At 48.0% G+C, this 21,534-nt stretch overlaps 1 protein-coding gene across 5 annotated transcripts in view; it reads left to right on the top strand.

Annotated features, from left to right (window-relative positions):
* FLI1 (Fli-1 proto-oncogene, ETS transcription factor) overlaps window positions 1-21,534 on the top strand; it is a 121,269-nt gene that overhangs the window by 15,689 nt on the left and 84,046 nt on the right. Inside the window, exon 1 of one of the 5 annotated variants that reach the window (XM_048512872.1) lies at window positions 13,139-13,202. The exons of 3 other annotated variants lie outside the window; for them this stretch is intronic. Coding sequence is in view for 1 of the 2 variants with exons in the window: in XM_048512870.1 (XP_048368827.1) it covers window positions 15,594-15,611 (18 nt within the window). In the remaining variant the exon portion in view is untranslated. Of the gene's footprint in view, window positions 1-13,138; window positions 13,203-14,763; window positions 15,612-21,534 lie in introns of those variants that run through there. One more of the 5 variants, XM_048512870.1, reaches the window with a different exon arrangement.

Here is a 21,534-nt window from a genome sequence, read left to right on the forward strand (position 1 = left end):
TAATGTACAAGCCGGGCGGTGCGGAGGGGAGGTTCAGACAGTTTAAGCAGGTCTGAGAAAGCCACTGTGTGGGTGGCAGAATGGCTAGATCTCTCCCGTTGCTCCATAGATAATGCCTTCTGCAGTGTGCATCATTTGCAATTTGTTTCCAGGATGATTGGGAGTTTATGTCGAGTGCTTCTTTATGTCGAGTCATTCTCTCCAACGTGACTAAGGATGGCCTGCGATGGCTGGATGGCGGAGATGGGTTGGGGGAGGCAACTGGCATCCCTAGCGAGATTATGTCACATCTGGAATGACCTGGAAGTGATTTCATCATCGCCGTGGTAAAGCTGTAGTATTTGCCTAAACTTTTACGGGTTGACCATAGCAATTTGGGGCAAATACTGCAGTCACCCAGTGATGATGTCATGTCTGGGTTGGTTTCCTGCCAGCAGCAAGTAGCTGGTTACACTCACATTTCAGAGCATTTAGACAGGAGTAACTGCATAGGATTACACTGTGTTATATCATGAAGTGACATTATTGGTATGGCAGAGGGAATCATTCTGCTGTAAGAACACTCTTACCAGCCTGTTAAATTCAGATTCGAATTTCAATGCATAGTTGGGAGGGGTCTTAAGCCTCCACTCCTGACTCTTTTTTAACCAAAAAACACTTCCTAGGCACTGTTATTTCCCACTTAGGGTCCCACAAGTGGGTCAGATACCTGGGTCGCAGGGGCTGTTTCAAGTCAGAAAAGTGGTATTCCAGTATCCTGATGCTAATCATGCACCTGGGAATTAACTTTCAAACACATTAAGAACATAAGAAGAGCCCTGCTGGATCAGCACAGTGGCCCATCTAGTCCACATCCTCTTTCACACATGCCCAACCGGTTCCTTTGGCAGCCCAACAAACACAGCATAGAGGCCGAGGCCTTCCCCTGACGCTGCCTCCAGAAGCTGAATCACCATGACCAGTAGCCACTGGTAGACCTAGCCTCCATCAGTCTGTCTATCAGGGGTGTCAAACTCTGGCCCTCCAGAGGTTTATGGACTACAATTCCCATCAGTCCCTCCCAGCATGGGCATTGGCCATGCTGGCAAGGGCTGATGGGAATAGTAGTTCATGAACATCTGGAGGGCCAGAGTTTGACACTCCTGGTTTAATCCTTTCTAAAGATGTCTACTGCTCGTCGGCTTCTTCGGATGCCTTTCAGCATTCCCAATAGATAGGACCAGTGTGGGCCATAATAGCTTTGTCGGAGTGGAATCTCCTTTAAGACTTGAGAGAAGATGAATTCAAAAACATTGGCAAATGTGAGAGATATTAGCATATGAGAGATCTGAGAAGCCCATTATGAAATTCTGTTTCACCTTGACGTCTGACAACAGTCTCCTGGGCCAAGCCGACTCGTTTCATCCCAGAAACTGATTTTTTACCCTGGAATTAAACTAAGATCAAGAATCCTAGGTTGTGAGGAGGAAGCAAAGTGTGATTTGTCCGGATTTCCATCTTTAGATATCATGGAGTTTGAAGCAAGGTTTTGCAAGGATTCTCAGATCATTTATTGTGCCCATCATGAACATACCTCTGATGGTTGTGATTAATGATGGTTAATGCAGCACATGTGTTCTAGAAAACTAGTACAGAACTGTGGTTAAAAAAACTAATTAAGAAATTGGAAGCCTCCAATTGAATGCCATTGTCTTTATCACGATCTCTGTAGCGATGAGTGAAAGGTTGGCAGTGCGGTGAAATGATTAGAGCGTCATTTGGGAAGACCCAAGTGCAAACACCTGCTCTGCTCTCAGCCTAACCAGTCTAGAATGATGGTCTAACCTGCTTTGGGACCTACTGAAGAGAAAAGTCGGGTATAAATATCAGTGGGGGGAAGCAGGAGTATAAACGTCTTCAGCCCTGTCCAGTGGATGCTAGAATATATTATGGAATTGTAAAGTTTACTAAAATAAATACAATTCTATCAAATGTTGCCTATTGTGCAGTGTCCCATGAGAACTAGGTCCATGGCTCCATTTTGATAAAAGGATCTGGGTATATGGATTTTCACATTTGTTATTGGCTAAATTGTGTTTGGGGGTAAAGTCACGGGAGATAAGTTTAATCTTGTGCCATTATATAATACTTGATATCCATCTGTATATTAGATTTCCATATTACAGTGAAGTTGTGGTGTTCTGACTTACCTGTTGCTGTTGAGGGTGCAGTATGTGGAGTCTCTCGTCAAGATATATAATTCATTGTGATAGGCTGCATGATTTGAACTGCATCATGCCAAATCAATTGATTTTGCAGGTGGGGGTTCAGGAGGACAGTATTTGGGAGGGGAGAGACCTCATCAGGGTACAGCGGCATAAAGCCCACCCTCCAAAGTAACCATTTCCTCCAGGGGAAGTGATCTCTGTGGTCTGGAGAACAACTGTAATACCGGGTGGCAGCTTTACCTAGGATTGCACTAAAGGAAGATCAGGGGGCTCAGATGATGCCCACACATGGAACCCACTGGACTCTGCCCTCAGCTCAGGGGGAAGATGCCCACTAATCAAACCCTGTGGCAGCTGCTCCTCTTGCCCAGAACACAAGCCCAGAACACAAGCCCTCCGTGTTCTCCCCACAACTGGCAAGCCAATAAAAGGCAGTGCAGTAGCACAATGCTTGGCTTACAGTCCATACTCCTGCTTCAGCATCTGATCATGACTCTGTTGTGTGTAGTTCCTGGCACAATAGAGTCTCAGTCAAGCCCTACCTGGCTGGAGTTCAGGAGAATCCTAGAGCATCCCACAATGCAGTGACATCAGTTCTGGTTTCACAACTGCAAGTAATGTTCCAGGGCGATGTTTTGGGTTCCGTATTTGAAGGGGTGGCATGGAAATATTCTAAATAAATAATTTGCTTCTGATACACTTCAGAGATGGTTTGCAAGTGAATTTTCCAGTTTTACACAGGAAAATCCCATGTCAAATCATTGCTAAAGTGTCTTGTGAGTATATTATCCACTGTCCATGAAAAGAGCCGAATGAGATTAGAGAGAAGTGTCTTTTTAAAAAGTAGTTCATATGGCATGGTTTTCTTGGCAGAGCAAGCCACATTGAAATTCCCACTAAGTATCCCCAAGCTTTTGAATGCTGTTAAATAGTTCTTTCCTTCCCTGCAAATGCCACATATCTGTTGGTTTGGACTACAAATAATCTATAGTTTAAGGGTTAAAATGAGAGTGGGTCCAAATCTCTCCAAGATAAGTGCCCTGATGTTGTATCCGTGGTTCCTGATTCTGGCTGTGTTTTTTTAAGGCTAGTAAAATATACTCTGTACATGCTCAGAGGCAATGATTCCAATCCCAGTGCAGTTGAAGAGGAAGAGAGAAGCTAGAAGGGACTTTGTTGCCATGATTGCAGCCCAGTTTTGGAATACAGAATAGTGGGGCTCAACATTCGTTGATGAACCATGGCTGGAAATTAGATGCTGAAGTAAACTATTCTCTTGTTTTAATTATAAAGGTGATTCAGGGCTGCTTCATTCATTGAAATAACATATTTGCTGTCATCAAGTACCTTTGCAAATGGATGATAAATCAAAAAATCATTTCAGAGGAGCATTTATATTAACCTACAGATTTAAATCTCAGACTATAGCCCAGGATATATGACTCTATGGGGAGACAGCTGGTAGTGTAGCATGAGAGATAAAATAGAAGCGGAGGATACCTGCTGCACCTCTGCATGAGTCAGTGCTGTTCTCCTGCCACTTAGGGAGGGGTCATTCTTTCCTCTTTCCATCAGGGGTGTTTATATCATTCCATCAAGTTTGAGGCAAAGATGTTGCAGAATTATCCATTCTCAATGGAGGCTGCCTGCTGTATCTCTGTATGGGTTTGCTTCTTTCATTTCAGGAGGCACATCAAAACAGTGACATAAAAATATAAGAACAAACCTTCTGGCTCAGGCTAATGGTCCATCAGGTCAAGCATCTTGTTTCGGTTCAGTTCAGCAGGGAAACAGTTCATGTAAATCTCTGGTCAGAACTCTGTGGGTTGGGATCATGTATAACTGAGTCCCAGTGAGCCATGGCAAGAGACTGACTTTACCACACCTTGTAGAGATTCTGCACTACAATCCTCTTAGTAGCAATTGTTGCAGACACATCTGCGCTCCCTTTGCACCCAAATAGGGTTCCCAAGGTGACAAGCATCAAAACAGTAAAATATTTCCGCATCAAAACGTTTGAGATGTTAAAACAACATAGAAGAAGAAGAAGAAGAAGAAGAAGAAGAAGAAGAAGAAGAAGAAGAAGAAGAAGAAGAAGAAGAAGAAGAAGAAGAAGAAGAAGAAGAGGAGGAGGAGGAGGAGGAGGAGGAGGAGGAGGAGGAGGAGGAGGAGGAGGAGGAGGAGGAGGAGGAGGAGGAGGAGGAGGAGGAGGAGGAGGAGTTTGGATTTATATCCCCCCTTTCTCTCCTGTAGGAGACTCAAAGGGGCTTACAATCTCCTTGCCCTTCCCCGCTCACAACAAACACCCTGTGAGGTGGGTGGGGCTGAAAGAGCTCAGAAGAGCTGTGACTAGCCCAAGGTCACCCAGCTGGTGTGTGTGGGAGTGTACAGGCTAATCTGAATTCCCCAGATAAGCCTCCACAGCTCAGGCGGCAGAGCTGGGAATCAAACCCGGTTCCTCCAGATTAGATACATGAGCTCTTAACCTCCTACGCCACTGCTGCTCCTTGAAAGGAAAGTATACATGAAAAATGTAAACAATTCAATAAAACATATAAACACACAAAACAATTCAGTTAGGGAGGGGGGTTTAGAGGATTCAGGCAGCCCCACCCAATGAGTTGGGCACCTGGCATGGCGCCGTGGCTGTGCAGGCCTGCTGCCCCCCAGGAAGCTTCTCAGCAGCACTGGCAGACTCAAAATGCCAAAAAGCCTCCCTGCCACCGGGAACCCACCTTAGAACCCACTAACTAGTGAAACTAACATCGACTCCTCCCCCCAGCCACGTTCCTGGACGGTCCCCGATGTGCTACTGTGGATAGTAGCAGGGACACAGGAATGCCAGCAGATTTGTCCTGGGAAGGGCAAATCTGCCAATGCAGCCCCTGTGCCATCCCACTGATGGATTTATCCCTTCTCAATAGGGCTATAATAATCTTTGGGGGGTTTTTTTTGGAAGAAGAAAAGGAAGAGTTTGGATTTATACCCCACCTTTCTCTCCTTCAAGGAGACTCAAGGTGGCTTACAAGCTCCTTTCCCTTTCTCTCCACACAACAGACACCTTGGGAGGTAAGTGGGTCTGAGAGAGTTCCCAAGAACTGTGACTAGCCCAAGGTCACGCAGCAGGAATGTAGGAGTGTGGAAACATGTCTGGTTCACCAGATTAGCTTCTGCCACTCAGGTTGGGGAGTGGGGAATCAAACCCAGTTCTCCAGATTAGAATCTACCTGCTCTTAACCACTACACCACGCTGGCAGAGGATTAGGGTGCCAAATTTCCCCTTTGCTCACATCTCATTTTGTTTGGAGGGAGGTGATTTGTCTTCTCATTTTGTTTGGAGGGAGGTGATTTGTCTTCTCATAGCTAGCTCCACCTTTCTGTTTTATGGATGCATGGTGATGTCCAATCAACAATGTCCCTATATAATGGAGCTGGTGTGGTGTAGTGGTTAGGGTAGAACTAGGAGACTCAGGTTTGAATTCCCAGTTTTGTTATGGAAGATTGCTGGGTGCCCTCTGGAGCTGGCGCAGCCCTGCACCGGTGGAGGTTCCCACCCTGTCTGCACAAGGGACAAATACACCAGCAGAAGTGTGATTTAACTGGTCTGGTGTTCTGCCTTTCCCTAGGCCCACCACCGCAGAAAGCTGGGGGCATTCTGGGGGCAGGCCAAGGGGATCAGCTAACACTGATGGAGTCAGCCTTGGAGATATTCCATGTTACCCCTTATGGGGGATTTTTGCCATCTTTTTTGGGGCTTCCTGTGCCATCCCACCTGCCCACCCAATCTAGATGGGGATGTTAGACTATATCTTGTATGTGAGGGTTCAAATCCTGATTCATATAAACTCTTCCCATTTGACCTGGGCAAATCACTGGAGCATGGCTACACTTCTGTGCTTGTGAAAAAAGGAAGCAGCTGTGAGATGATTCTTTGAGGGTTAGCTGTAAATAAATTAAAAAAGATGCCCTATGAGGAGTGGCTTAGGGAGCTAGTTGTGTTTAGTCTGGAAAATGGAATGACATGGAAGCCATGTTTAAATATTTGAAGGGACACCATATCGAAGAGGGTGCAAGCTTGTTTTCTGCTGTTCTAGAGACTTGGGTGTGGAGTAATGGGTTCAAGGTGCAGGAAGAGAGATTCCACCTAAATGTTTGGAATAATTTTTTGATGGTAATGGCTGTTTGAAAGTGGAATACACTGCCTCAGAGTGTGGTGGAGTCTCTTTAAAGAGAGGCTGGATGGCCATCTATCAAGAATACTTTGATTGTGTCTTCCTCAATGGCAGGGGATTGAACTGGATGGCCCTTCTGGTTTCTTCCAACTCTATGATTCTATAAATACAAAAATCTATTATCGTATATTTCAGCATTTCCCACTTGTGGAAACTACTCCAAGCGGATTCTTTAATAGGGCGTTTAAGTCCACTAGGCTTGAAAAGGGACCTCTTCCCTGCTCAAATGAAATGAGAAGAAAGAAATCATAGTTCCTTACAGATTTTTTGCCTTTTTAAAATGGATTTTCATACTCCCATAATGTTTTTGGTATGGCACAAAGAAGCATATTCATGGAAGGAAAGCAACGGGGGAAACGGGAAACAATATTTGACTTGTTCTTAGCTTTGCCCTGTCTGGAAGTTTTGAGAAGCGGGTTTTTTCCCCCCAGAGAAGGAGAATTGTTAATAGCCAGAAAGGTTGACATATGCACCAAAAGGATAATATTAAAGTCACTGATGTGTCCTAACACTTCCAGGCTATCAATTTTGAACTTCATAGTATGATGAACTCATAGCAAAATTACAAATGAGAGGTCAGTGGAGTGATAATTATAACCAATGGTTTCTGTAACACTTCACATGGGGCAACATTTATTTATTGGGGGATAAAAGAATCTATTTATTGTGCTATGCCGCTGTTGAATAGCCCTTTCCATCCGGAAATTCTTTCCCTGCACCTTGAACCCATTACTCCATGCCCTAGCCTCTGGAGCAAAATGGTATAGTGGTTAGAGTGTCGGACTAGGATCTGGGAGGCACAAGTTTGAATCTCCACACTGCCGTGAAATCTTGCCAATAAAGAGGCAAAAAAGGCCCCCAGTGTACTACCACCAGATATGGCTTTTGCATGATCTTTGGAAGGGCTGTCTTCACACTCCTTGGACACCCACACTGTGATTCACTGTCATATCAGTTGGATCCAGACTCCATTTTTCATTGGTAGGCCCATGCTAAAATGCACATGGATACAGAGTTCAAAATGGGGGCTCCCCCTTTGAAGGAAACTCCCTGGTCATCATTAACAGCCATGCTCAGATCCTGCTGCCTTCCACTTTTCCTAGTATTATTGTCTTTTTCAGTGACTCTTATCTTTTTATAATGTGACCAAACTGTTTAGTCATTTTAGCTTCTAAGAACAGTGCAGGCTTGAGTTAATCTAGAACTTGCTTGTTTGTCTTTTTGGCAGTCCTAGGTAGCCGTAAAACTCTCCTCCAGCACTTAAAGGGGTCTGCTTTCTTCCAATCAGCTTTCTTCATTATTTCACACCCATACACAGTGAAGGAGAACACTATGGCACAGCAAAAGGTCAGTCAGTTTGCAAAGCCTGCAGCCCAAGCATCATTAGCTGGCTGAAATGAGCGGGAAAATCTGAGAGTATCTAACATGGCAACCGTTAGTTTTCCTGTCAGCAGTGCCGATTCATATATGATGTTTTCACCACTTAAATATTTCTGCCTGTTCATACCAAATCCTTGTTGCTTTTTAAAGGGCAGAGTTTGATTGTTTGTCCAGATGAACAATTTTAGGAAACCTGCATAAAGAAGGTTTTTCATGATTATCTGATCTGTCTCTTCTAAGAAACAAGAGAACTGTAGTGAATGCTTTCTTGAGCTGTCTTTTAAGGTATAAAGAACAGGCTTATTTGTCCTGGAAAACTCAACATGCTGAATTTGTAAAAAGAAAACAGGGTTTTTTTTAAGGGAGGCATAAGGGGTGAAGTTTAACACGGCAAGACTCCTGCTTTTCCAGACACCAAAATGCAAGTAACCAAATCCCTGTCAGTAATTCACTAACTCAACTGACCTTCTAAAGGTTCCATTACAGGCGAGAGTTAGAGAAAAGTACACCTTTAAGAAAACATGCTGTAGTTTCTAACAGTCTAGTCTGCTGAACTGCTCTCTCTCTCCCCCCCCCCCCACAACTCTGCCGGGGAGGTGGATACTGGAGGGGGGGGGCAAGCTTTAAATCTTTCCTTCAAATCTCCAAATATATGAAGTCTGAGGAACAAATTCAAAGCAGGCACGGATGCCTGAAGAGAAGCTGGAGAGAAATATTCCATTTCATTCAAGCGCATCAAGGGTCTAGCTGGAGTCTTGTTTGGCTAAGGTCAGACGAGACTGGGCTCTCCAATAAAAACAAATCTCAAATTAATTATGGCCTCAAGCGAGGGGCCAGACATTTGGAGCTGGTGCATTGCAGTCTGGTTTTCTGGGCTTCCATTTTTTTTCTCCCCACCCCCCACCTCCCCACCCCCAACCCCATTTTAGCATTTCGGCAATTGTCTGGTGGTTGAGCAAAATAGGGATGGAAAAACTGGATCTGTTGATAAGTATTGTGGTCAGATCCCTGATCTGTCCAGGAAAGCAACTTGTGGTGGCAACAAACAAAGTTTATTTTGACAAGAGCCAGAAGAGAATATATGACAAAATAATGATGAGGTAGTGCCTCTGAACATGTGCGAATTGCTTTTTTTGCTAATTAACTTCAGATAAAGATAACACAGTGAATAGACAACTTTTCAGTATAAGAAATATCTGGGTCTTCATTTTTTGTGTGTGTATGTGGACACTGTTGCAAGATGATGGTGCATCCTTATCTAAACACTCATGTATTAGTTTAGCATCAATACTCACCTGGAAACTTGTGTCACCAGAGCCAAGCAAATATACTATAAGGAATAGGTCTGCAGAATGTCTAATCCATTAAGAGATGAACCAAATGGTACTTCTTTTCTGTTTAATACCAGAATGACAGAAATTTTGTGATGTTGCTCTTGTTGCTATTCTGCAGAAATCTCCTCTGTTGAAAAGATAGCGCTGTGTAGTGATTAGATTCTTAGGCTAAGATCTAGGAGATCCAGATTCAGATCCCCACCCAGTCTTGGAAGCTTGCTGGGTGATCCAGGACTAGGGTCAAGACTGTGTCAAACCAGCTCCACACAAACACAGGATGACCATAGACAAAAGAAACAGGCCAGGATACTTCTATTCAGATGCTCCCACCAGTGACCTTGCTATCTACAGGGTTACTCCCAGGCTATAGTCTTCATTGTTACTCATACTTCTATTCAGATGCCCTCAACTATTGACCTGGTTGCCGCCTTTGTTACTCATAGACAAGGTTTCCCCACCCACCCTGGACACTCCCCACACACCCTGGACAGATATATACTCCACTTGCTTTTCCAACATCAGATCCTCTGAAGATGCCAGCCACAGATGCAGGCGAAACGTCAGGAGAGAATGCTGCTAGAACACGGCCATACAGCCCGGAAACCACACAGCACCCAAGTGTGGATTACTGTTGCTTTAGTCCTGTGCATACTGACCTGGGAGTAAGCCCCATGAAACACAGAGATATTTAGTTCACAGTAAACATGCATAGGCTGGTGATGAGAAAAAGAACTAGGATCTTGCCCATTGCCTTTATTTAACAAATTCGCCCTAAAACTAAAAACCAGTCCTGTTCCAAAGCTCTGAGCCTTGGATCCTAAGTTCATGAAGGCTGACTGTTTCCAACAGAAGTTAATTTCTACCTGATGTGTTTAGAATGGTGGCATAAGCAACGAATGACACATTTTGCTGCCAAAAATAGGATTTAACATGGCTAATGAACAGTGCTTTGATTTTTAACCCTGCCACCCTCATTCCCAGTCTTTGTGGGAAAACCTAAGTCATTTGCAGACTCCCCTGGCAGCCTTCCTATTGTAAGTTCCTTACAGGCAGAGAGTTTTTAGCTTCTGTCACAGCAGAGCGGCCTGAATATTCGTGGCATAAACACCAATAAATGTCTATGGGTTTTCCTAGCTTGCTTTTTTATCCTGGTATCTCAGCTTCACAAGATGTACTCCCCAATCCTGAGGCTGTTTTACTTCAAAGTAACTCTCACTGTCTTCAAAGTGAATTACTTCCAAGTAAATGAGCATGTGATTGCAGCCTCCATGTTCCTCTGTGAGCTTCTCTGCATACAGCAATGGATGCAAAGGTATGGAGTGGCATTTTAATTTTCATTCATCCATACCCCACCTTTCTCCCCAGTGGGAACTCTAGGCAGTTTACCTCATTTTCCTCTCCTTCATTTTAGCCTCACAACCACCCTGTGAGGTAGGTTAGTCTGCAGAGTGTGTAACTGGTCCAGTGTCACCCTGTGAGTTTCCATGGCAAGTGTATCGATCTGGGTCCCTCACATACTAGCCCAACACTCTTAACCGCAATATAATCAACGATAGCACGAAATTGTAATTTTGTAGGGTTCTCACTCTAAGAATCCATGCCTAAAATCCAGTATTGGCTGACACCACTGGAATTTATCTGCAGATAAATGTAGTCACAGGCTGATCCTGTGCAGGTTTGCTCAGAACTATTCTGTAGGGCTTGCTTGGAAATACATTTTGTGCACACAAGAGTGCTCCATATGCTCATGTACCATCTCTTGGCAATTATCTCCTTTACAAATTTCAGCCACATATTCCAAGCATTTCTCCCTGAATCAAATTGTCAGTCCTCCTGAGAGTCAAAAGAATTAACCCTTCTTGTGCTGGATGCTGGAAGAGGAGAGGAAGGGGGAAAAAGAACCCATCCTGAATTATTTAAGATCAACCCGATCCTGTGCTGGTAGGCACACCCTGATCCTATACAGTTAGGTGCACTGCTGCCTTGCCGCTCCCAATGAATGGTGTATTTAATTCTGCCTCAGCTCAGAATCCAGCTTTTGTATTAAGAAGAAAGCAAGGAACCTAGATGACTGGACTAATTTCTTGCTGTTGTTTCCAATGCATTTTGCAGTGGGACAAACGAAAAACCCATTGAAGAACAACCCCGCCCCCCAGTCTGCTTGTGGCGGGGCGAGCAGATGAGGCGCTAACCCTATTCAATCGCGTCTTGGACTATCCAGTCGATCTAACAACGATCGGGGAACGAATTTTTATTGTGCAAATCGGGAACCACCCCAACGACAACTGCTGCAGCCAAAAACCGCTGAGCTTAGGTACAGGTGATACTCCCAAGTTCGCATCGTCATGACTTGCGTCCTATTTCAATAGTCTTCCAGCGTGTTGAATTAACCCAACCATTTCTCCACTGGACGCAGCATTCCGCATTCTCGATGCGCTTTTTAATGCGCTGTTCAGTCTTGAACCAGACAGGCGAAGTGTTTTAAGAGGTATCTGACCAGGCGGGCCCACCCAAATGTTAAGGGTGCCGCAGGATGAAAGGGGTTGGCTGCCCAACCGGAATCCCTGGGTTAGAACCTGTCAAAAAGACATGTGTAGATGAGCAAAATCTACATGGCAGATGTGTCCACCCCTAGACAATCCTCATCTGCCCCATTTTACCCAAGTAATGTAGTGCACCCCACCCCACACATACAAAATGGGGAGATGGAAAATCCCTACAAGGGAGCTCTGTATTCCAGACTGGTCATTTCCCGCCTTTCCCTCCTGCCTCCACCTGTCCGCACTCGTGTTCAAGGGTGACACTTCGAAAGGAAATCGGCGGAGATTTCGGTTCCTAAAATAGAAATGCAGAACCAAAACTCTGAAAGCGGAGCAGCCAAACCCGCTTCTTGGTTTGTTCCAAATGAGCGACAACAATTTATATATTCAGATGCGGCGATTCCCCCCCCCCTTTTGCGTTTCTTGTAAATTTCAAAAGTTCTCCCTCCCCCCTGTGCCCCACCCCTCCCATTCCCGACGTAAAACTCTTGTCAATTTCAGACCCTGGAATTCACTAGCGACTTTTAATGGCTGCCAACGCGTAGGTCACCCGAAGGTCAATCATACCTTTTAAAAGGTCCCCCTCACTCTCGAAGTGACCTGGGGGGGGGGGCTGGAAGCTGACCTTGGTCATCATTGTATTTATTATTAATAACTGAGGCTAGTGAAACCTCCACGCACACTCTCCCTCCCCCCTCCTCCGGCTTTGATAGATCCAAAGTTTGGTCGGGGCTCAAAAGTTTTCTTGCCTTACGAGCAAAGCCCGCTGCTACTCCTGAGCAAGCAGGATGGAGGGAGTTGGAGCGTAACGTTGGAAAGCAGTTTGGGACGGGTGTGTGTGTGTGTGTGACTCCTAGCTTTGGCGGCGGCAAACGCTCCTTGCGGTTATAATGGGGGGGGGGGAAGAGTCTGGGAAAGGCAAGGCGGAGGGCAGCGAAGGGTTAACTGCGGTGCCTTTTAATTGAATGCCAATGCCCGTGGCCCCAGGCAGAGGGGGACCTGACCCCGCTAGCAGCATCCAGATGTGCAGCTCTCCGGGGACGCCGCTACAGACCCAAGGCTGGATTGTAAAGTAGACCGGGAGGGGGGATGGAGAGGACGGGGAGGAGGGAGGGGAGGGGAGGCGGCCGCTCTGTCGCCACCCCCCCCCGCACTGCCCCCCTGCCCCCGGCCTCCGCATCTCCCGGGCTGGAGGCGACTCCAGGCGCCGGAGCCAGCCACGTGTGCCCACCACTTCAGGTTCAGTCTCTGGGGGAGGGGGGCAGGTTGAAGCTCAACTGATTCAGGTTAATTTTGGAAGGGAGGGGCTGGGGGCAGGTCTGCTGCCGGGTCTCCTCTTGGAAAGCTGGGACGCCTCACCAGGATCTTGGCCTCGCAAAAGCCAAACACGTCCCTTGTGAAAGGGGAGGGGGCGATGGGGTCTGGCCTCTTCATTCGGGGGACCCACCGTTTTACCCCCTAGTTGGGCCCAACATCCGGGGCTGGGGGAGACTCCGGACGTTGCAAAAGGTAACGCGCTTCTTTGGATGGAGAGAGATACTGCAAAGGAAAAGCGGGAGACCCCCCCCCTACAGAATCCCCCCCCCCGTCCATTGCTCTCTAGAGCGACTGATCTGTTGCGTGATGGGGCAGACTTTGGGCTGTCGAGGGAAAAGAGAGGACTGTGATTTGTCTGTTGGAAAAAGTTTATAGTGTTTGGGGAGTTTGTCCAGATCTTGAAAGGGTGGGGGTGGGGGAGGGGGAATCCCAATCCCCAACAAGGAATAAATGTTGTCACTTTGGGGTTGGAGGAGGCGCTGCCCTTGGAAATGCACCCGGGGCTCGCCAGATGTGCATGTTGCTACAGAGGGGGTGTTCGCAAGTCCGCAGGAGGAAACGGGTAGCTTTTTTAAAACAAACCTGAGAATCTCTGGATTAATGAGTGGGAGGTGGGAATCACGGCCCCACCCAGCCATTATGGGATCGCCTTGTGCACGCTTACTTGGAAGTAAATCCCTTGGAAGGCAACCCCCTCCGTTTGACACAGAGACACTTACTTCCGAGTAAATCCGCACCGCGCTGACTTAAGTGGAACTTTGCGCACCGGCGTCTAGTATGAGGATCTGATTCCCTCGGTTGGACGTTCTTCCGAGCAAACGTGCACACGATCGGGCCTCGTTACAGGCGCCGTTTCTTGAGCGCGTTGCCCGCCCTGAGTCCTAAGACTAAGCGCAGGCTACCTGTTGTCGCACACACCCCCACACGCATCTAAAGCAAGAAGGCGGAAATAAAACTTCAACGCAAGAACCATCTGGAACTTCCATTTAGCCCCTTCTCGCTCCCGGGTCTGGAGTTTCTTTCAGCAGAGCTGTCCCGTGAAACGCAGCCAGGCGGGCATTGCCCATTTGCAAAGGAGACTCCGCTGAGATGCCAGTCTGAGATGCCGCGTTCCCAAAACACTCTGCAACACTCTTGGAATGGGGGTGAGCCCTGCTCACATGCAACTGCCAGACCCGGGAGAACTGCCAGACATACGGGAGAATTTGCTTTCTGGGGAGTCAGCAAGCGACCGTCTCCCTTGGTCAGAGGTGTGGGTTTGTTATCAGGCTGACTTTAGGTACCTCCAAGTGAAAGGTAGAAAAAGTCAAACCGGATCGGTGCCTGATGGAGGTTTGGGAATATTGTAACGGGGGGGGGGGGGCTTGCGTTGTTGTTGTTTTTTGCCTTAAGTGTGTGTGTATGTGGGTGTGTGGGTGTGATTCTGTTTAAATATAGGAAACATTTCCTATGCATTTGCAAGAAGTGTGTGCAGTTGTGCCCAGTTACCTGCGTATGCCCCATTGAGTCGAGAGGAACTGGTTTTCGACTGAACATCCATAAAGCTTTCATAATTTCGGGGGGGGGGGGGGAGCAGTTTTCCAAAATCCATTGAACATGTAGCTCTTGGCTATGCTGTTTGCTTTATTTAAAAAACCCCATCCGCTGAGAGGTACGCCCCTAAATAAAACAGCGACTTCGTCTCTTCCCCCCCCCCCCTTACCTTAGTTGCTCTTTTCCTGGCACTCACCGAGGGGGGTGGGGTCAGATCCTAAAACAGGCCGTCGAAATGTGGCTTTCTACTTTCAAAGCTTAACATCGACGGCTTTTAACCCGCCCCCCCCTCCTCCTAAGGACCGAGTTAGACAGATGCCTCCCAGCCCGAAATGTTGTGCGGGACTGGAAAAAACATTAGCGTTTTAAAACAAAGAAAAGTGTGGGAGGAAACGGCGATTTCGGACTGCGTTTCTAAGCCCCGCCGACTAGGGAGCGCGTCCCGCAGAGCGCAGGCGACTTGCTCGCGAGGAGCCGCGGTCAGGATCGCGCCGCGTGGCATCCCGGGCGCCGACTTCCCTGCCCCTGGATCGCGCCCTGGCCCGAGCCCACTTTTCCAGATGCCCCACAGCGGAGAGAAATAGTAGCAATCGGGGGCCGTCCCGGCGGAGGAGCAGCGCGCAGGGCCGCCTGGCCATTGTTCTGCGCCTTATCTAACGGGAGCAAATATCCTGCCTGGGGTGTACCCCCCCCGCCCGCCCGCCCGCAGTTCCCGATCCTATTTCTGACGGCGCAGGCAGGAGCCCTTCAACGTCAGGCACGGAGCGGCCTCCTCGAGTGACTTCACTTCCCAAAATTAGCAGGAGGGAAAAGTCCATCCGGTGAAACGTCCCTCTTTCGTTTTGCTGCGAGGCGCCCCGAGAGAGAGAGAGAGAGAGAGAGAGAGAGAGAGAGAGAGAGAGACGAGCGCGCAGAGGAGCCGCCGCCGCCGCCGCCAGCCCGACGGGGGGTGGGACAGTCGGGGACCGGTCGGCGGGGCTTCCTCAGGTCGCAAACCGAAGCCGGGTCAATGTGTGGACTAGCGGTGCCCTCGGCTGGGAAGCTGCCTCAATGGACGGGACTATTAAGGTGAGCGGCCTGAGAAGGGATGGGAGGGGGGAGACGGGGGAGGGCTATTTTTTGCGGGGGGGGGGGTAAGACTTGTTTGCGCGCTTTGGGGGCTGCGGAGGAATAGTTGAGCGGCCTTGCTCGTCCCTCCATCATCTCCCCCCCCGTTTCTCCCCCCCCCGGCTCGCGCCGCTGCCCGGCTGCGTACTTTTTGCACCGGGCCCCCGTGGGTGTGGCAGAGCGCCCCTCTACGCGGGCCGCGTTGATTTTTGCCGCCAGTTCCGCCGGCCTCCCGAGGGCTTTACAGTTCTTGGGGGGGGGGGCGCAATTACTGGCGCAACCCCCCACCTCATGGACGAGCAGATCGGGACTACTGGGAAGGGGGAGGGCAAACTGGAAGGAGCTGTGCGTGGGAGACTGGAGGCTGGCACGCTTTTCTTTGCGCGTAGCTTTTGGGACCGAACCGAAACTTGGGGAGGGGGGAGGTAGGGTTAAAAAGCGGGGCTTTGCGCGGGTCGGAAGGAGCGCGTCTGCCAAGAGCGGGGCGGGCGAGGCTTTCCTGCCAGGGTTGGCCTGCGAGAAGCCCAGCGGCGTCCCAGTCGTGGCGCTGCTCGCTCGGAGAGGAGGGCGAGGTTTGGGCTGGGCCCGGGCGCGTCTTTTGACCCGCGAATAGCGCGTCTGCAACCCCGTGCGGAACAGAGCCACTCTGCGCGGGTGAATGCCCCGATCCCACTGCGGCCACCATGTCATCCTGCCCCGCCGACGCCACGCACGTTCACACGTTCGGTCCGTAATCACGACCCAGCCGCCGTGGGGAGATGTCGCTGATGGAAGCCGTTGCCCCCTCCCACCCCGAACAACAGCCATGGTTGGGGAGCAACTTGTTCCTTTGGGGGGGGGGCAACCGGGTGGCTCAGAAGCCGGGATCGGGCCCCAGGGTCCCAACGCGCAAAGAGGCTTTGCCGCAGCCCTGCGATGAGATCGGGGACGGCGAACCTGGGCGGGAGGTGGGGAGCTCTGGGCATGTTTGGGGTTTGAAGGATCTGGGGGCGGGGGGGGGGCAGCACCCCTTCCTCCTCCCCTCCCCCGATCCATTGATCTCCACCTGCCCGAGAGGGGCAGGCTGCGAGAGCTCCGCCTGCGCCCACCTCGACGGCAACAAGTGCACGAGTTCGAGGCCGGAGGGAGGCAGGTCGAAGAACGTGCGGCGGATGGTGACCTGGCAGCCGCCTGGCTGTTACGAAGGCTCCAGCTATTCGGCTGCTAACCGCCGTTTACTGGAGGGGAGCCCAGTTCCCGAGTCAGCCGCCCGGGCTCTAACCGCAGTAGTTTTCTCCCAATTCCCTTTTTACACATGGCTCTGCGGCCTCCCGGTTAGGGAAGGGCAGATGGAGTGCGTTTGCACGCAAAGACTTTGGCCGAACTGGGTAGGGTATTTGCTGGCAAGTTGCAGGCGACTTTTGCCGGCCCTGTAGGTTTTCCAAGGCAAGAGGCATTGGGAGGAGATTTGCCATTGCCTGCCTCCGCCTGTAGGCTCTGGATTTGGCCCTGGGCTTTCTTAGTGGTCTCCCATCCAAATATTGATCAGAGCTGCCCCAGTTTAGCTTCAGAGAGGTGACAAGATCAGGCTGAGCCATCAGTAGCATTGCCTAGGGACATGGAGGAAAACGAGCGGCCCGTTTAGCACATGAAGACAGGCAGTTGAATAATCAGTTGAATAAAACGTATTTATTTATTTATTGGAGGAAAAACAAATTATTTGCTGGCAAGTTGCAGGCAACTTATGGCGGCCCTGTTGGTTTTCCAAGGCAAGAGGCATTGAAAGCTGGCTTGTCATTGTCTGCCTTGGCCTATAGACCCTGTATTTCCTTGGTGGTCTCCCATCTAAGTACCTAACGGAGCTGCCCCAAGTTAGCTTCAGAGATGTGACAAGATCAGGTCAGCCAGGGCCATCCAGAGCATTGCCTATGGGTGTGGAGAAAAATAGGCTGCCCCTTTAATGAAGGTTTTAATATGTGAAAACAACCAGTTGAAGCTTTCCAGGGCCTGGAGGTAAACAACATCCTGTTAAAGGGGCAGCACATTTTCTCCACACCTGATGGCAACTCTAAGTGTTCAGGTCGAGCAAATGGTGATTACAAAGAAGAGAAGAAGAAGAAGAGTTTGGATTTATATCCCCCCTTTCTCTCCTGTAGGAGACTCAAAAGGTCTTACAATCTCCTTGCCCTTCCCCCCTCACAACAAACACCCTGTGAGGTAGGTGGGGCTGAGAGAGCTCTGAGAAGCTGTGACTAGCCCAAGGTCACCCAGCTGGCATGTGTGGGAGTGTACAGGCTAATCTGAATTCCCCAGATAAGCCTCCACAGCTCAGGCGGCAGAGCGGAGAATCAAACCCGGTTCCTTCAGATTAGATATACAAGCTCTTAACCTCTTACGCCACTGCTGCTCCCTTTGCTTCACAAAGAAGTGAGTCTTAGAAAAAACCGAGAGCAATTGATCTCTTCAGCAATTATGTCCTGTTTACACATCCATCCACATGTGTAGTAGCAAACTTCCATTTGCCATGGAGAATATGCCTAAAAGGGATGCCAGCTCCTACATTATATGTCTTTCTCTGTTTATACATTACATTATTACAGTAAAAAAATCATTGGCTATACACTGAAAAACACCAAAAACACCTGAAGCGTCCCCTGATCAAATTTTTGTCACGTCCACTGTCAGAAGTGTGTTCCAGCCACAGAGGTGCAGTGCCAATTGTTTTGTGAAAAATCTCTGTGTTGCATAGATATGTGTATTGCCTTCAACAGGAAGGAAACAAATATACTTTGGTGTGTGTGCTTAATAGGATTCATAGCATAGAAATGTACAAGAGACTTGACATGGGGAAGCTAAGCTATGGAAACGAAGTTTATGCTAAGGTGCTTTGATAAGGATTGAATATTCCATTGTTTTTGTGACCTCAGGGAGGAGGAAGGAAAGTTGGTGAAATTGAGGTTACTCAGTAAAATAACTTTAGCTTGTTCCCATAAGGGGAAGGGTGGCATTCATATAACTACACTTAATTTTATAAAGTTGGGAAGACTGCTGATCACTGTTGCTATAGAATCAGCACCATGCTCTCTTCCCTTCCGCACAAAGCTGCTATAGAAATGCCCATTGGATGTGAGGATATCTAGGCAAACCTCCCCATAAAGTTGAGTGGAATGGTTTGGTCCTCCTTCCCTCCACTCCCTGTGGATGCTTCCATTCATCATATGATACTTTGCTTCCAGGCCTGAGAAACATACTTTCTAAGCATGCGGAATAAGGAGATGACTAGAGGTTGGTGGTGTAGCCAGTGTGATATAGTGGTTAAGAGCAGGTGGATTCTAATCTGGAGAGCAGGGTTTGATTCCCCACTCCTCCACATGAGCAGCAGACTCGTATCTGGTGAACCAGATGCGTTTCTGCACTCCTACATTCCTGTTGGGTGGCTTTGGGCTAGTCACAGTTCTTGGGAACTCTCTCAGCCCCACCTACCTCACAAGGGGTCTGTTGTGGGGAGAGGAAGGGAAAGGAGCTTGTAAGCCCCTTTGAGTCTCCTTACTTGAGAGAAAGGTGGGGTATAAATCCAAACTCCTCTTCTTCTTCCTCTTCTTCCTCTTCTTCTTCTGGTTGCTGATGTTACAGAAGCCTTGAGGTCTTCCTAATACAGTGATTGTTTCCCTCCTGTGCCAGCAGTCCTCATCCTGTTTGACGTGAGGCCAGTTTCAAAGGTTACTGTGTTTGAGGGCTTTCAAACTAACCCTGTGCTGTTTTCCCTTTCTCCCAGCATAGAAACCTAGAACATGGCATCATGTCCCCCCTCCCCAGTTTTGAATACTTTTAAACAGACGGTATGACTGAGCATCGGGCCTCATTCCTAGCTATTTCACATATTCTGAGGGGGGCAAACTTTAATTGTAGTTCATGAACATCTGGAGTGCCATAGGTTCACCACCACTGCCATAGAGCCTCTCAGAGCTCCTTATCTGGCTCAACCAGTTTCTCTTTCATCTTGCCCTCATGACCCACTTGCAAGAAAGTCCCAACTCATTTTTCAATCCTGACCTTCAGTTTGCCGTCTCCAGGAGGAAAGAGAGGTCCTTTCCTTGCTGGGGACATCAAAGCTCTTCCATTCAGTAAAAGTATTTAGGAGAAGATACATAGCTTTTGACTCAGAGTCATGGAATTGGAAGGGGCCATACTGGCCATTTACAGCAACCGCTTTAATGATTTGTCTATGCCGTGGTGGCGAACCTATGGCACTCCAGATGTTCATGGACTACAATTCCCCTCAGCCCCTGCCAGCATGGCCAATAGGTTCGCCACCCGGCATCTTTGACAAATGTTGGTCCAGCCACTGCTTGAAGACTGCCAGTACAGGGAAACTCACCATCTTCCTAGGCAGCCTAAGCCACTGCTGAACTACTGTAAATATTGCCCTAATGTCCAGCAGGTACCTTTCTGCCTTCAATTTATATCCATTATTGTGAGTACTATTCTTTGCAGATTTTTGTATATGTGTCGTTTAGGTGGCTTGGATTCTGTGGAAATTTACTGCAGGTGGTAAGATATTTACCCTTGAAACATGACTGTCTCGCATATCCTCTCCCACTGCACCCTGAAAAGCTCCTCTTGGGGGACAGCTCTCCTCCCCCCAGAAGAGCATGAAGATGGAGCTGCACTGGGAAATTCACAGTAATTACTCCCCATTTTGCCCCTGCAGATTTGTCCAGGATCCAACCTCAATCAACCATTCTGCACCTGTTGATGCTAGGTTTGCAAATAATAACAAGGCCCTTTGTGAAATGAAACTCTTCTCTACAAGTCGTCCGGTCCCTGCACTTAACCTATCCAGACAATGGTTTTTAGCCCTTCAGCAAACATCTGGAACTTAAAAAAAAATAACTGATATATTTAGAAAAAACAATTCAGATTGTTTGCCAGTTTATGCTGGTGGTTGCAGTGGTGAGAAACGTCCTCAAGCGCAATAACAGCTTTTGTATGGTCTCTCTGTTAAAAAGCCTCAGGAGATGGGAGGGAGGCCATGAGTCACATTGCTGGCTCTTGCCAAACAGGAGGCTCCTTTGGATGCACCTGGCAAAGTCCTAACGGTAACGGGCACTTGGCTGCAGCTGGCGCTCCTCTTCGGTACAAAGTTGGTTTGCCGCAGCATAACGGATTGAGGAGGGCAGCTCATTCAAAGGATGGGCAGGGAGCCGTTTGCACTGCCCCAAAACTACAGAACAGTTTTCCCTCAAACCTGTCCTTTCTGTTCATTCGTTGTCAAGTCTGTGTTCTGTGTCTGTCCTGTAGCACGGTGCCTGTTTCTGTAATCTGAACCATATCCCTGACCTGTACTGTCTGCACCTCATTTAGAAGGGGACTTCTGTGTGGTACTGTAAAGAACAAATCAAACTGTAAACAAATATAAAATGCATATAATCACGTGAATAAACAAAGCAAATTCAGATGTGGCGAAACTGGCAAAATGACACAACTGTTTCCGATAAATAATAAAAGTATCTCTTAAGTAGGGATGATGCAGCGGTCTGAAATGCATTGTATAAAAGAAACCAATCCAAGAGAATCCAGAACAAATGCCCAGATATTTATTCATTTTTGTGGAATTACTGTCCACTTTTTCAGCATGTACAAATCCCTATGCCCATTCTATCCCAGGAATACTAACTAACCACAAAAAGCACAATATGAACTACACTTCATGCATCCATTAACGTATAAACACTCAAATACATTGCATATATATGCGTCTAATGCTTAATATCCTTGCACATGCAATTTAAAATATTTTTCTCAGTATATAATGAATCTCATACACATGCATAATTAATAACTGCAGTAACATGCGATTTAAAATATTTTTCTCAGTATATAATACATCTCATACAAATGCATA

Source organism: Sphaerodactylus townsendi, linkage group LG12 (assembly GCF_021028975.2).
Source record: "Sphaerodactylus townsendi isolate TG3544 linkage group LG12, MPM_Stown_v2.3, whole genome shotgun sequence".
Lineage (NCBI taxonomy): Eukaryota > Metazoa > Chordata > Lepidosauria > Squamata > Sphaerodactylidae > Sphaerodactylus > Sphaerodactylus townsendi.